The following is a 17681-nucleotide window of genomic DNA, read 5'->3' as shown; positions in this document are numbered from 1 at the left end:
CCCACAAGAGAAAAAAAACTGCTTGGAAGTGAACTCTATGTCTTCTCTTCATAGAGTCAAGTATATTATTTGCAACCCGTGGTAAACAAATACCCGGTTACATAGAGAAAGATACATTAAATGAATATTTTGGTTGCAGAGCAAAGCATTCAAAAGCTAAACAGACCATTAAGAAAAGTTTTTTGTGCATCAGATAGAAAGCCCAAGTAAGTCAGTGGGAGATGTACTTTGAATGTCTGAAAATGGCTCCCATAGTAACCTTAAGGGCCACATTCATACACTGCAACGTATACCACAACCTGTCCACGGAGCAAGTCCTAACGCCTGAGTTTAGAAGTGTTTAGTCAGCAGAAATGAGTAGCCATGAGGAGTTTGATACTGATAGCCTGCCTATCTTTTACTTGATGTCAGTGTTCTCACATAATGTTGTACGATTTTATCAGGTGGGAATTTTGATGGATCATGCATGATAATGAAGACAATAAACAGAGAGGGAGGAAAGCCGTTATGAAATGTCCTGGATTTACGTGCTAGGGAATGTAAATGGTGTTATACTCCTCCTGCCTCCTTAGTAATTTAACCTTTGCCACATTGGTTTATCCCTCTTGTTTTTTGTGACCTCAGTGCCTTTCTTCCTTGCAGCTGTTGCACAGAAATTATGATTTTATGGATGCTGCTGTACAAATGCTTTCTTCAGTTCATAGACTTTTTAAGTTCATAGACTGTTTTTTAAAGTTATATAAAAACTAACAGAGTAGTTTTTTGGGTGGCTGTTTTCTTTCTCATCACACCCTATCTTTGTCTTCAACATTTGCATTACTAGATTAAAAATTCTCACTGTGACAATAAAATTTTTATGTTCCTTTAAATGGTGGTAATGACTCCAGATTAAGTTCTGTTATTTAAGGGGAATCATGTTAGACTTCCGCTCTCCTTAATTAATGAACTTGAAGAGAAGATACTGAAATAGTCTGATGTTTAGAATAAGTCCTGAAAACTAAGAAGCTTTTGAGAACTGTAGCCCACCCTGACTGATTACCACTGCACTTGTTGTGTTCCCACCTGTTTGTGACAATGCTGTTGCTTCCACTCTCCCAGTCACCAGTAGCCGATGTTCTCAGTAACTTGTTCTTACTTGTATCCAGTGGTACTAGCAGGTAAACCATGAGGTTAGCAAAATGAATTGCCTGACTGAAAACTGTACTTTCCTCATTCTGGACTAGCTCCTGCTGCGTTTGTTTATTAAGAGTTGGCCATAGTCGCAGCTGCTCAGCAGCCAGGTCCATTGCTGTCTTATCCTGGTCTGGACCTACAGAATTCTTCTCCTAGAAGACATACAGAAAGAAATATAAAGACATAAAGCTGTAACTTAAAAAACAACGTTTAGTAAAAACTATTTATTAAATGATCTATTAAACTTCTTCAGTTATTTAAGTTGTATATTAATTTAAAAAGACAAAGCAAATAACTGCACTCAATACAGTTTAAGGAGAGTTACGATTACAGTAATTGAGCTTCGAAGGCAGTTTACTGAAATATGCAAGGAGCGCAACATGGACAGATCTAAATAACATAACTTCTTTCTAGATCTTTTTTATGCTATATGATCTTCCATGTTTCTTCAGAGTGGTTTTCTGATTTTAATATAGCTGCTCTCCTTAGCTTATCTACTTACCTCGCATGAGAACAAGCACAAATCAGATTAAGAAATAACATGCAGCTCATTGATTGATGAAGGTGATATTCTCCAAATTCTTAGGATGTTCAGGTGAAGCAAGCTTTTATATAAATACTTTCCAGACCAGCTGAAACATTCATGTTTTTACATGTTGGAGTCCAATTCTAGCATTTGCTTGAAGCAAACTAGGTAGATGGTACACAGCCAAATCATATTACATATAGCCTGAGGAAATTAGAATGAAGGAATCTGGCAGCCGATATTAGCGACCTAACGCCTGATGTTAAATTATTAAAGGACTAGGTATCTCATAAATGTTTTTTCCATACTAAGTTAAAGTTGAATTAGTTTTCCATATAAGCACATGTGAGGGTTTAAAGTAGATGCTTCCTTGTAAGTTCTACTATTCTTCACATTTTTCTTTACGTAATGTCAGATTGGAAGGGGCTCCCCATACACAGCCCCACAGTCCTTTTCTCTCTATCCCCGATATGTCTGATATGCCTTTCCAGTTCTTCATTCTGACTACATTTCTGGGAATATCCCTCTCTATTTTACTTCCTCTCTTTACAGTGCTGTATGACTTTGCGTAGCATACACTTTTTCAGTCACAGAGTTGATAATAATATTTTCATACAGGAAGAGAGATTACAAATGGCTCTTTACCGTTTGTTCTTTAAAAAAAAATATCTTACTTTAGCATGCTGCAAGGCTTCCCATTGTATTTTTATTTGTGCATTAAAGATGTACTTTGTACTGTACAGATGTACCTCCTACTGAGACAAACAATTTGTGTTCTGGAAGATCTGTCCAATTTTAATAAAGCCGACTGAGTGCCATTCAACAGAAACCACACTATGGTTTGGTAATAATCTAACACTGGACACTAGAACTGCTGCTGGCTTAGGTCGTTCATATGAAAGAACTGTTGGTAGTTTATAACATCGCTTTATGATAAGTAACTACTCAGGAAAAACACATAAAGGAAAGAAAAATACGTAACATTGCAGAAGCCGTAACTTCACTCTCTAACTTAAGCAACAATTAAAATGTGAATAGAAATATTACCTTGATATTTACTTTAATATATTCTCCTACCTTTTGTCTCAACTGTACTGCATGGTTGTCCTCTTTGGCTGTAAGGTAGAGGGAGCGAACTTGGTTTTGCACATTGCTATAAAAGGTTGTTTCCCAAAATTGTTGGTTAGTCCAGATAGGATGGTCTTGTACACAGGTGTAGGCAAACTGACTAACTCCAGGTGCTAATTTCTGAAAGCAAAAACCATGCAAAATTGAGAAATCAATCCTATTATTTCATTTCCTTTAGAGACTATGGCTTGAGTACTGAAAAATATATATATGTATAAAATCAGTTGTACAGGCTGAAATATGCAATATGTACCATCTTCTGTACTGCAATATAGGAAACGGAAATAATCTCCAGTTTTGTGCCATTAAAGAAATTAACACACAGGAAGCTTGTATATAAGTCTAACGCCAGTGCAAGGCATGGCCTTCTGGATTCACAGTAGAAAAATGAGACTCGAGAAGACTTCTGTGATGATCATACAGAACACATTTCTAATACAAAATGTTTTCCTGGACAACAAAATATAGTATTTTAATAAACTAGTTCTACAACATAGAAATCAGTATTCAAACAGATGAAAATTATTTCTTACTTTACCTAAAAGTCAGAAATACAGCAAGGAAATTTGAAATGATCGTAAGTGGCAACTGAGTCCTTCCAATAAGCTGCATTTGTTGCAACAGCAGAAGATTAGATAAACTGTTCTTTTATTGTTATCTACTGCACTGCGTGACCCAAATCAAGCTCCTGAAAGAGTACTAAATTGTGTACGTTCTTTGAAGTTACAAGGGTCTGGATCCCTGTAAGGTGGCAAAGCAAGCCAGCATTACTCACTATGAATACACCTTTTTATTCCAATTAGGTCTATTTAGGTAGTGCTAATCTCCAAGTGAGTTGTTTTAATATTCTTGATAACCATATACAATGAACGGAAATTTATTTCAATTACCTGAATCATGAAGAATTAAATCTTATATCATACGTTTTTACTTTTTGAAAAAAAGAAGGCCACAAAAAAATTGGTATTGTATACTGCATATAGCAAAGCAGCAGGTAATCTAAATACCAGCTTATGATTATTTCTGCAGTAGAACTGAAGAATGAAGTACATTACAGAGTGCCTCATTAATGACTTTCACTCAGAATACTACCCATACCTGAAATATATGCTATTTCTAGAAGTTAAATTTTACTTTAATAATTATGTTGTAAATCACTTTCTTGTAGAGCATGAATACTACTCGATTTAATATTTATAATTGTACAATTGCACATGACAACCAGTACTTATAATACTTCCTTAGTAGGCACCCGGGCATTTAAGTGGAAGGCTAGAAAATTACAACTGAAAATTTTAAAGTCTGGTTTACAGATTTATGGTTTTGCAATTCTTCGAACTATGTTTTCCACACTATGCTCTTCCAAGTACATCATGAACTAAAAGTTCTGATCATGTGCCACGCTACTAAAATTTACCCAACTGAAATACCTCCTTATGATTAACCATCAAAAAGTGAGAAATACAATTTTTATTTAATCATGCAGAATTTCATCAAAATTTCTTGGCAACCTGTTTAAGAAATCTAAATGTGTAGAAGATTCAAATTACATTAAATGTGACTTTGTTTATTCAATGCAGATTGAAACAGAAGATAGCTGGTTTAACAGATTCTCAGGTTTCAGTTGTGATGCAGTTTACGGTAGCTCACAGGAAATGATAACTGATCGCACAGTAATGGCTCCCATGCTTGATCTAGCTGTTAAATCACAGAACAGGACAGCTCAAATAGTGGCCTACTGATCTTTGTATTGACTGCTGGGCATCTCTTGAAAATATCTCAGGCATACAAAACATACACTAACTCATGACTACGTCAAACCTGTTAACTAGCAGGGCAGCTAACTGTACATGAAATGGAGTCTTTTAATTGTAAAAACACGAGAAAATGTTAAAACAAAAAATATGCAGAAGGACTACCTCTATCTTCCTGTAAAGCTACCTCCTTTACAGTAATCTGTATTCTTTAAGAGCTGGAGACATTTCATGTTTTTCACCATTGGTAGCTGTGTATACAGCTAGCTTAAAATGGCTTAATTTCCTCAGCTGTGGTAATTAAACACAGGGCCCACAGAAGGGATCTGGCCCAATCATTTCACCTAACTCAAAATTCAGATGCACAAAACTTGTGTTACAGGGGAATGGGGATGACAGGTAAATCTTGGAATATAAAAATGGACAACACATCTTGAAAGCAATAGTTACTGCTAAAGCCATGCCAGGACTTGTACTTTGATTTAGTCTTTATTTTTTTCACTGTCAGTAATTCCCAGTCACAACACAGCTGCAAAAAGGGAGTATGATGTCAGAAGGGGCAAAAGGGGGGCAAAAAGGGGGGAAAAAGGAAAAGGTAAATGTTTGTTCAAGCCTAGCTAGTTGGTATAATTAACTCATGCCAACTTGTGTAGTGAATGCCACATAAAAGAGTGATTTCACTATCATCCTGTCCAGCTGCCTTTGATGCCTGCCCCCAAATCAGGTTAATTTTGTAGACTAGGTAAAGAGGGGGTGATTGGCACAAACCCAAAAGGAAGTTTAAACTCATAACCCTGGGACCATAGTAATAGTGTTACAGAAATAAAAATGAAACAAACGATTTTCACATGGGGATAAACATGACAGTAAAGCTGGGAGGCTTTTAGATGCTCTTCCTGTGCTCATAATTTAAAACCATTAACAGCCACGTACAAAACAGAATTTTTAAATGATGGAGATTTATGTTCAAATATAACAACATAAATCAACTCTGACAGTCACTCATAAGCAAAGTAAAAATAGTTTGTTTACAAACGGATGACAGAAAAATCCATCAAAAAGCTAAGCGATCATAAACATTATCCTTCTCATCACCTGCATGTGTTGAAACAAATGGCAAAATCTGATAGTGGCCAGAGCACAGAATCAAAGTCAGGACTTGTAGTTCCAGGCTCAGCTCTGCCAGTTATTTTGAGCAAAATAATTTTGGATTCTCAGCTTGTTTTGGCTAGACTGTTTGTGGAAAAGCAATAGGAATACCAACCTTAAGAAGCACACAACTGCTCCTATGCAATCAAAATCCATGGAATAAAAATTTGGTACAAATATAAGCATTCCATGAAGCTTGCAGTGTCTTTGTTTTCTACCCTGGGAATGCTTAGTCAACCCGTTTGACTAGAATGGAAACTAACCTAATACATCAAAAGGGCCCCATTGTTTACTGTTGTATTCAAGAATTTGCTTGGGATTTCTCCAATTTAATTAAAAAAGTAGTTCAGGGTTTTTTATTAAATACTACATATATAAAACAAACCTTCACGTATCTTTCCATAGGACAGCTAAACTATACTTATATTTATGCTTTTTCTTCTTGTCCTGATAATTCATTTTTGCCAGACAGAATGAACATAGGACAGTGAAAGGATTTCGTACTTATAAGGGAGGATTTAAGGACTGATAGCTTCAAAAAAAAAAACAAAACCCTGAAGAAAGCAATAAAAATAGTTCTGAACTGATAAAGTCCTTACTCTAAAGCTGTCTGTATGATAGCTTAAATGAGCACTGAGGTGTAAGTTGTAATAACCAACACAAAATGAATTAAGTTCTGCAAAGGACACCGAGTTCTTTCAATGGACTAATGGCACTTAAAAAATCCAAACACTCTCCTCCCAAATTACATATGAAACAGACATTACCCAAGCAAAATAATGAAATACATTCTACAGTTTGTGAAAACACAAGGTAGATTTGGGACTTGCTACGTGTGACTATATGCAACTTCCTGAATTCAGGAATTATCTCTCCATTATTTCCACCTTACTGAGTGGCACTGGATAATACCCGCCTAAAACTTTTTCTCCGTTTCCCAACACTGGATACTTCTGATTCTTAAAATAATACTTGCTCAGTAAAAAATGTGCACCAACTGCAAGACCCCCAAACTTACTGTGAGGTGCATATCCCCAAAGAGCTTCTCTATGACATATTATTTAGACTGCTTGTTTATGGAAAAGAAAAGCATGCTTTGTGCTGATCACTCATCAGTCATTATCCTTTACACCACAAAAGCTTAAAGAAGAAAGTAAGTTTATCTCAGCAAAGATCTTTTCTCACAGGATTTTGGCTGCATGTCTCTTGGCTATGGAAATGAAGGGGCAAACTCAACAGTACTCTATTTTTTTGAGAAATCCAGTTTACTTCAGAAGTAAAAGGGATTTCTGTCTCCAACTTGTATCCTGGGTTATTGGTTTGGATATTTTTGGTGAGAACAGGAAGGAAAAGAGGTGAAAAGGAGGTTGCTGCTGAATGCAAAGAATAGGTTCCTCCTCATCTGCTCAAGGAGTCACTGTGCTATGGGTTATCTGCTTGACCTCTGGGAGAAAGCTATTGCAACACCTGTGAAATTACCACCGATCTTCTTTGCATACCGAAGGAGATCACAGCACTTCTGTATTGATTAAGGTTCTCCCTGGAAGTCTGCAAGAGTAAGCTTATAGATCATCCAGGACATAGTGACACTGCTACTTAAAAGGGCTACATCCCATCTAGAAGCTGTTTATAGAGACGTTCAGTCAACTACCATCTATTCCATATCATGAACACGTACCACTTGCTGTAGGTAACGCGCTGACCCTCCCCAAGGTGATGGAAACTAAGTTCTGCATATGAACATATTCTATGAGCCAGTCCTGCATTCAGATCTATGTTGTGCCCACACAGATACCTGATAAATTCAAAAAAACTTCAAAGTCCCACAGGATTAACCTACATAGATTGACCTGCAGGAGTGAGGCTTATCTATGTGTTACTTGCAGACAACACTGCATAACAACATCTATATACATCAATATTTATCACAGCACGCACATACTCAAAAGTGTAAGTGTATATGAATATGTTTTCAAGTCTGACTGAGCACTACATGGATTACCTACCACTAGTCAAAAAATTCAATTTAATAAATGTTTTTCCCATTTGGTCTAAAATATGAAATTATACCCACATGTGGGGAAAGTTCATAAAAGTATAAAGTAAGAACTATGAAGCTTCCGTTATTTTTCTTTAAATTTTGATTTTTAGTAATTTAGAAAAAAAAAGACAAAATACTAAATAAAGCTTCTTCCCCAACTTGAAAAACTCACCAACAAACAAGAAAACAATTTGCCACCTCTCTTACCTTCAGCAAGCCACCAAACAAGATTGGACTCAAGGTTGAGTTATATTTTAAAATACTTCAAAGTGTGAGTATCAGAGTGGTTCATTAGACTGTTTATCTACTATTATTTCACCATGAAAAAGAAAAGAAAGGCTAATTCACTTGCAATTCAGCGCTACCAAATCAGACAGGTACACTAAACCAGCAGAGGGCAATAGAATTCCAGAATTTTGCAAAATTGGGATGTAATTCTGGATGGAGCTTTATTTATTGTATACATTTTCTGGCAAAAGTGACTTAAACATCTAACTACTCATGATCTTTAATCCCAGATTCCTGAAGATAGTGTATAATTTACTATACATTACTTAAAGCCATACACAAAATCTCAGATTTCTATGCAGAAGTAACAAGACAGATATATGCTAATATGAAGTTGCACGTAACATTAAATAATGCAGAATAACATACTTCTCCTTTCTCCAATGAGATAACAACACGATTTACAAAGTTCTGTTATGCATGGAATAGACTAAGGAAACCAAAATCATCTAGAACGAAGGATGTTCAGAACCCACAAAAAAGAAAGAGAGAAGACATTTTCATACCAGAACTTCTCAGTTCTAAGAACAAGTTCCAAGAAGTGGATAAGGAATATGCTGATTTTTTTTCCCCCGTCTATTGTATATTAAAGTATTTTTTTAAAAAGCTAATTTCATTATAGAGATTACCACAAGTCTATTGACCAAGGTTTAAATCCATTAGTTAAGTTACAGATTTCACAAATTCTCGGTTGCAGTGTTGAATCCATCTGAAGACTTTCTAAAACTGTGACACAGCTATTTTGAAAATCCTGTAAAATGCCACTGTATTGCTTTGGCATTAGGTGGCTCAGCAGTGAGCGTGCACCTGTGTCACTGCATGGGAACGGTGGTATTGACTCTACCCCCAGCAACAAAGCTGTTAACCAGGTCTACACTCAGAAACAAATAAACTCTGTAAATCTCAAAAGTTTATGTTTTTATTTATACCCAGATAGTGGTTCGTAGAATTATTGATGACCTGATAAGAAACTTAAAGCCCAATTAATACAGCATCTAAGTAATCCCCTAAAGGGTAATAAACTAATTATTTTAAAGTTCTTTTGTGACTTCATTTTACTATTTAATTACTTTTCCTTCTCCTATGGCAGCTTTCTCTGTCTTCAGTGGTAGAATTCTCTCTGAAGATCTCTCAATATACAGTGCTCCCTTATCTGAAGAAACTATTAAAACAATAGTCTTCAAGTTGTCCTCAAGAACAGGATGAGCAAAATAGTCAGAAAGATGCAAGGGTACAATACAGAATATAAATTGCAAATTAATAAAAAAATTTATAACAGTAGTAGATCTCACCTTGGCAATACAAATTTTCTATACTACATGGTTCAGAAGATGAAAGAAAGGATGGGCAAAACCAGGAAGAGCAATATCATGAAGAATTCCGAAAGTAAGGACAAGAAACCTGAACTTATTGCACTCTGAGATAAGTCATTCAAGAGATTAAACCAAGATCCAGTCTGACCAACAGGCAAAAAAAAGGATTGTGCAGGGGCCGGATACAAGTGTATTACAGAGCAGGATATTGCGAGGAACTCTTCAGCCAAATGATAAGATCCAGATAGGGTATGAGCAGTGCACGAGGAAGAGGAGAACTACAACATCTGACTAGAAAATTCTTACTGGCAGGAGCGTTTTGAACTAACAACACAGAGCTGATGTGGTATTCACAAGTTCAGAAACCCAGTGATGAATCAGAGGAAGTGAAGAAGAGGATCCTAACAAGAATTTTAACTGTAGGAACTATTATGAAGAATAAAGAAGCAGCAAGTGAATAAAATGCAGGGATGTGGATGAAAACAATGATGTTGTCAAACATTTCTGACACACCAATTCTTTGGCAACATCCAGTTTAAAATGTTGATGAGGTATGCAGGATGGCAACATAGAAATTCCCACAAAAGCATGCAATACACACAAATATATCAGCAACTTATCTCCCTTACCATCTGTTAGCATTTGCTCTGTTCTGGAAATATAAAATAATGCTGCACGAATCACAACAGATAATAATGCTCCAATGACACTGAATTCAATAAAATGATTTGTATTTTCATGCAGAAAATTAAGTTCCATTCTACTGGAAGAAGGATGTAGTGATCAGGAGGTGAAGTTGATCTTACAGATATGGAAAGTGCATGGGACTCTTACTTCAGATTTACATTCCTTCACTTTAAGGTCCGAAGCTTTACCAGAAATTTTAATTAAACCACTAGAAATTCTTTCATGGTGAAAATTCTCAATGAAGCTGTATTTCTGTAACACTGTAATCCTTCCTAGAAATAACAACAATGTAAAGAGATGGGCTATAACTAAACTAAAATTGTTACGGTCAAACCAGAGTTCTGTATCATTGCTAGAAAATGACTTCAAGTGGAATCAGGCATAGTTACAAATTATGTAATCCAACGCTTGTGGAAATAGAATGGAAAGGTTTCTGTTTATTCTGGGAGATAGTGGATCAGTTCCTCAGTCACAGAACTAAACATTTACTACAACATTTATCTTTACTTCTTATTTTAACTGGGGGGGCCCGGGGGGTTGTCCTTTTTTTTTTTTCCTGACCAAGTACTTCCTCCCACAAACCACTAAGGAAAGGAATTGCAGATTGCAAAGTTCTCTTCAATGTTACTCATGATGTTATCATTCTGGGAAAGCAAGCTTCTTCAACAGAGCAAGTTACTGCAGTAATTCATGTCCAAAATTCCTTGTAAAGACACATGTTAAAAAATCTTCTAGTTAGTCTTTCCCACTGATGTGCTAAACTGTCATATTATACTTTGCTGGTTTATTTCTTCCAGATTTATTTTTTTCACCTAAAAATAGTTTTGGAAGTGAGACATGCTCTACCTGCAAAGACATAAAATCTTTTCTACAGACATGCATTATGTATCCATTCAAAACCAAAGTACGCTAATTAAAATCTTAAGGATCAAAGATGACATTTTGGCATCTGTCTTTGCAAGTGATACTGCAAACCCACTCAATCATTGCTAACAAGAATCTCCAGATTCCTGTTTTAACTTAAAAAGTATGTTTGTTTTTACAAAAATAATTTACTGAACTATAATCTTTATATGAAGGGAACTTTTAATGGATGCAATAAAAACCCTTGACTGGGAGAGTGTTTGGAAATACTGACAGAACTTTGACCCTCACCTTACTATTCTCTTCCATGACCCCACTCATATTCATAAGCACCTGCCAAGTAACCACATCATCCTCTCTCAAAATTCAATAAAATACTGCTTTTATGTTGTGCCTATAAAAGCTTCAGCCATAGTTAACCTACTGGTGGAGAGAATCACCAGCAATAATGATGACTAATACTGCTCCACAGCTTCCTTGCAGTGCCTCAAACTGTCTGGCTTCAACTACTATTACTTATTTCAAATTCATATTGTAAGCTCTTGAGGATAAGGATCTTCATCTTTATGTTCTTTTGTATGAAAGCAAGACCAGCAGTCCTGATACATAATTAGGGCTCCTGGATTTTCCAGTAATGCAAGTAATGCTAATAAACACACTTTACAGTATTGTAAAACACCCTTAATCAATCTTTTGCCTGTCGGCTTGTGCAAAATGCGTAAGATCTTTGAACCAAGAACTATCGAACAAGACGATGTATGGAAATGCAATTTATATATTAAATTAAGATTTAAAAATCTATCTATATTGTAAACATAATGCATGATGTTGTTTTACATTACACTAGTGTCAGAAGTCTAGGAACTGACCTCAACCTAAAGGATAAACATGTATTTTTTTCCTTACAAAATATGAATCACCTGAAAGGATCAACATCTAACCCTACCCCGGCAAAAGAGGGCTTGTCTATCATGCCCTTTTACGCTTCTTATCAACATTACCATGCACTTTTTCCTAACAAGCCAGACTGATATCTGGAGTTGAAACATTACAATCTCTGCTGATATAAAGAAGCATTAGGGCTCTCATAGTTAAAGAACAGCAAAATCCAACGATGAAAGCTAACATCTGTTCTTTTGATACTTATTACTTCATTTGAAGTACTGCAGAAAAAGCTTTCTTCTCTCCTGTGTGATGTCCTCAAATTCACTGCTGTTTGTTTTAGAATAGTTATGTAAAAAAATAGGAATCGCTTAAATTCTGCCTACATCCATTTTCTTTTGTGGTTCTGCTTCTTCCATAGTAGCCACTATATGATACAGGCATGTTCTTGCTGTTTTTTAAGGAGGCAACTTAATGAATTCCTACATTAAAGGGTTCACCATTCTGAGAATGGATAATAAAATAGCATAATAATGTTATTTAATACAATTTCAGTCACAAAAACATTTCCATAGACTAAGATAGTATCAAAACTGACAGAATAGAGATAGAAGAAGAAAATTAATGGAAGCAGACAAAACTGCTTGCCAAGACAATAAAAGAAGTCTTTCAGGATGCGAGTTTCCTAAATTAAAGCCAGCAATTCAAGAGTGGAGAATGTTAAAGTAGAAGTGATTTCATCCCAAGTACCTCAGAGTAAAACAGAAACATTTAGAAGGAAATACAGTAACTGGATGTAAGAATGAAAATAATTCAGTCTAGAAAGCTAATGCATTACAGAAAGTCTTTCTAGCTTTATAGAAGGTTAACAGCATGCTAACGTTTATAAGAATTACTCAGGCCTATTGCAGTGTGCAGAAATACTCAGGTTAAATGGAAAAAACCCACTAATTTTGCTTTTCAAAATTAATTGTATCATTCAATAACTTTATGCAACTCCCTGGTGTTTACACACATTCTAAAATAAAGACTAACATATATTATTTATCAAGTAACAGAGATAATGTTAGTACCAAATTTTCCACTGTTTTCCACAGTACGGTAGGACCAATATTCCAATTATTCCAGCTGATATTAGATGTAAAATTTGCCTGATAAAGACAAAAAATGGAATCAACTCTTCACCCATCGTCATAGATTTCTACATCAGCCTTTCATTAGGTAGCTTCTCTGTGACGCTGTAGCAGATGCTGTACAACAGAGAGCACGTTTCAAATCATGACGCTTCTGTTACATGATTAACCTTGAAATGGGCCTCTCTTGGAAAAACATTTGATGGTAATAGTTAAATTCGACAAACTACTCTGGATTTCTCTAGCATTTCCTCTTTAATCTTCAGAGAAAGCCCTTATAACTGGGAATCCCTCCCACACCTAATGGAATCTGGAGTAAAGTGGGCATTTCAAGGACTAAAGGCTTTCTTCCACTGAACATCTCTCATAACTGTTACTGAAACTTGGTAATTCAGTTCAGCTAGGGACGCATACACTCGATTTCATTTTATTATTATGCTAAGCAAAAAAGCATATATATTTCACTGTGGAAAACATTAGAATTATTTATATTGGTGTCTTAACATGGAATACTTCCCGTTTCACATTTTATCATTAACTTCAATTTTTTTTTCTTAAGTCACAATTTTGTACTCATCTTGAAGATTATTAAAAAAACTTAAACAAACTTAAACAAAACCCTTTTCCAATAAATACAGACTAAGATCTTTTTAATCTCAAAAACGCTTCTAGGATAATTCCTAAAATGACTTGAATAAATGTTCTATACTATATGCAGAAGTTTTAAGTAAAATGACTACCAAATTTTCATAATCTTTTAAAAACACTTAATAAAACTGTTCTCCTATTTTATGTAATTCTTTTTCCTTCTCAATAGAGAAAGGTATAGACATACGGAGCACAAATGACAAATGGGCAGATATGCAGACGAACAGTTAACCAATAGCATACCGTAAGGATTTCAGTTAGCCCTAGTCTGTTTCTCTGATGTTTCTTTGCAAGTTCTAGAATAAAATTAGCATCAGTATCCAACTGAAATTTTATTCAAAATTTGGTGGCTTACAATCATTAAAATAAAAGAGAAATAAAAATCAATTCTTCCCTCCATCCTTCCCAAGAATTACCTAATTAATCACATAAAAATTATGAAGCAGTCTTCAGTACATCTCACTGCATTGTGCTAAATGACAAATGTCAATTTTAATGGGATCTGTGAGACAGTTTACGGCCTTTGGGATATTTTTGCTGAAACTAGATCAGCAATACGCAAGTGTACATCAGGCCATTACAAACAACAAATGACACAGGAATCTAAATGAAAGACTTGTAATTCTGAAAAATAATACTACTTTGGCTACTGCAATTTAAAGAAATGCTCATCTGTAAAATATGGAAGTCCATTCATAATTTCTACACAGAACAAACTTTATTTTCAGAATAGTATATTTTTATTATGCCACTTCCTTTATTCAAACACAGGTGATCAGAACTGTCACTCCTGAATGCCTAATAACAAAAATTTGCAAGTACATTACTATCTACTATGTAATGTGGTAGAATATCCTTAGAAAGGTGTGGGAACACAGATGATTATACAGAGTTTAAGCATAAAATTTTAATTATAAAATTTTAAAAAAGATCCCCTGAGAGTGAGAAAATTGTATAATCTGTGCATTCAGGTTCTGCAACGGTTGAGGGATACAAGAAAGAATGTTTGCTCAGAGTGCCAAACATCACCTTAGCTGAAAAGGGAGGGAAGATGGAGAAGTGGACTCCGATCGTCACTTGGCATGGAATAGCAGTGAGGAAGAGCTTTTGCTCCCCCCTGCCTGGTGGCCAGTGGACAGGCTGAAACTGGTGCCTGCCACTGATCATCATCTCCCTGCATACTAAACCTTCAAGAAACGTAGTGTAGTCTACAGGACATCTTGCCACCTTAGCAAAGAGACGTAATTCAAACAGGCTATCCAAATCCTGTGAATTTGACAACGCCAATTATATGATCATCAAATTGTCTCCCTAGATGAGTTAATAAAATGAAAATATGATTAAAATACGTCCTTTTCATCTTGCCCTTTCCTCCCACGTGTAGATCTTTTCCCCAGCACCAGGGAATACTACATTTCTATTTTACACACACAAAAAATGACCACATACCACATAAGCATGGGTCATCTGTAGCAAAAACCCATGGAAAAATTCTTTTATCTTCATGCATAAATACATTTTATTTATACTGTTTCAATTTTAAACAAAATTCCAACAGTATTACTAATGGTAAACTAAAACCTTTTCCTAACCCAGAAGCAAAAGATGTGTTTGGGTTTGTGACATTAACAGTACACACCAAAGTCCGCTGTCACTGGTGAGTCACATTTTGCTAACAGCTCGTGTCCAATATTTAAAATTTTTAAAAAGCATTGTGACTATTTTTTCCTAGAAAAATTCAATTATTTCTCCAGGCCACAAATATGCAACCAGTACTGACTTCCTGTCTATGGATTTAATCCCACCAGCTATGAGTTAGAGTGCGATCAAATCCTGCCTGATCAAGTTTCACAACAGATGACTTACCAGACTTCAGGAGCTGGAATTCTGAAATTTCACCAGACATCCCAGCATGCTGTACACAGGGTGATTGTTTCTTGTTATTTTAATTAGATATATGTAGAAATACCCTGGACTAATCTTTATGCAAGCAAAGACATTAAGACAAGATCCATTAGACCCATTACTGTTTCCCCAAGAATATTTTAAAACACATCAAGGCTAGAGCATTGACCGTAAGAAGACCATTACAGAATCTTACCACCGTCACCTCTATGAGTATGCTTCTCTGACTACTCAGTTTCTTGGTTTCATCTGCAGGATTCACATGAAAATACATCTTTCTAATTAATTATACACCTCAAACACTTGGTGTCTGCACTCTGTGGGGCCATGGACAGTAATGCTATTTAGCAACAACAGGTAATTGTTTCATTAGTCCTTTGCTCTGTGTTAGGTAAATAAAGTGAAACTTAACATTTCATATGTACAACAGTCCTTTCACAAAGAAACTGTGATGTTGCCTAACTTCTTTTTATTATTTCATTTGAAGCAACAGGAATTACATTAAACAATAAAATATTGTGACATGAAATCCCATCATAATTTCCCATCAAAATGCTATAGCAAGCATAGATGGTAAAATATAGATTTGACTGATATAACTACAACATTTTTAGATTTACTACAGGCTTTCTTACTGATAAGTCAATTTGGAATACCACTTGCACTGTAATACCAATGCAGATGCAAATGAAAACCTCTGTCACTATTAGATTCACGACTCCTGTCTATTCCTGGCCACCAAGAAAAGTGTGCAGTTTCAACAAGGCTAGGTGACAGAATATTTAATATCCTGCTGGCATTAGACACGGTAATCTGATAATGGAAACAATAAAAAAAAGTACATACTGCAAAGACTACTTCACCATTTTTTGGGAAGCATAAGCACAATCACACTTACAGCAGAGGTATTGGTATTGCACACTTAAGCAACAGTATTGGAATACTTGTGCTCTGCCTACAGAAAAATGAAATGCAGCTTGAAGTGTGTGCGTGTATGTGTGTGTAAACTACACTGTATATGGTAATTAAATAAAATTGACAAGCAACTCAGCAGAAAAGGCCATGACATAGTTTGACAGTGCAAACATACCAGTTTTCCTGAAGGTATTTTAATAAAAAACAAGTAATTCCCCAAATGACCTTAATTTTAGTTTGTACATTCCTCTGGACTTATCAGAGACAGAATTGCAATATGCTCTGTTAAGCAACAAAACTTTAATCATTCTATCAGAGATCACAGTAAAGGGAAACCCAGAGAAAAGAGAACTTACAAACTGATAATACATAAGAAAGCAGGAAGTTCAAAGGAGAAAAGTAAAGCAGCAGGATTTGATGTTATTTCTCCCCAAACCGGGGGAAGAGGAACATTAGTTTAGTGTAACTCTAGAGCAGGAATCCTTCCAAACGGTTATAGAGATGTTAATGGGGTGGGAAAATGACATACATTTTTCTTAATTTAAAAATACTGATAGATAACATTGTTCCTACACGGGTTCATGCCAGGTAGAACATACTCACTATAGTCTAGGACATAGTTTTGAAAACCTCTAGAGAAGCTGAAAAATGCTCCAAAAAGTTTAATTATTACTCAAATTCCAAACAGAACCCTGAAGTGTTAATCTTAATTTTAACTAATCATGGCAAAGTTTGTCTACTGATCTTATGTTCTGCACAACACATCAGTTTGCGTTTTGTATGAATAGTTTTATATCAAAATAAGTACTTTTGCCAAAGAATTGTATCTAATGGGACATACCAAAGGGGGCCATCACTGAACCTGAGGATTAGATCTGGGAAAAACAAAATTCTTTTTCTATTATGCATTAACAGCTGGTTTTTGCAAGTTAACAGTCAGGTTACTTTAATTTTTAATTCAGGTCCGGAACATTAAGAAAATCCTCACGCTGCTTAGATCCAGGGACTCACAGTTTCCTGAGTGTATAGCTTTAAATAGTAAGTATGGGACCAGGTTATTACAGAAAAGATTTCAGAAAAAAATTTGTGAGAGAAATGGTGTAAGATCTCAGTTTCTTCTATACAATTCTATGGAAGAAATTATTTAAAGATATTGTATATTCACTACAGCTTTTTGCTCTTCTTCACTGTGAAATAAAACTTCTTTAAGGTTATTTCAACACTCATGATACTCCATGCAAAAAAAAGTATTTTTTGACTGCCTTTTTTTTTTCC

At 35.4% G+C, this 17681-nt stretch overlaps 1 protein-coding gene across 5 annotated transcripts in view; it reads right to left on the bottom strand.

Annotated features, from left to right (window-relative positions):
* Positions 1-17681, bottom strand: part of SBF2 (SET binding factor 2) — a 269874-nt gene that overhangs the window by 57242 nt on the left and 194951 nt on the right. For all 5 annotated transcript variants that reach the window (XM_063332267.1, XM_063332268.1, XM_063332270.1 and 2 more), the window contains 2 exons: positions 2777-2947; positions 1063-1325 (listed from right to left, as the gene is read on the bottom strand). In XM_063332267.1, the coding sequence (XP_063188337.1) occupies positions 1063-1325; positions 2777-2947 (434 nt within the window). The remainder of the gene's footprint in view (positions 1-1062; positions 1326-2776; positions 2948-17681) is intronic.

This window comes from Chroicocephalus ridibundus, chromosome 4, assembly GCF_963924245.1.
Source record: "Chroicocephalus ridibundus chromosome 4, bChrRid1.1, whole genome shotgun sequence".
NCBI lineage: Eukaryota > Metazoa > Chordata > Aves > Charadriiformes > Laridae > Chroicocephalus > Chroicocephalus ridibundus.
The sequence above is the reverse complement of the archived record's forward strand: the minus strand, read 5'-3'. Positions and strand labels throughout refer to the sequence as shown.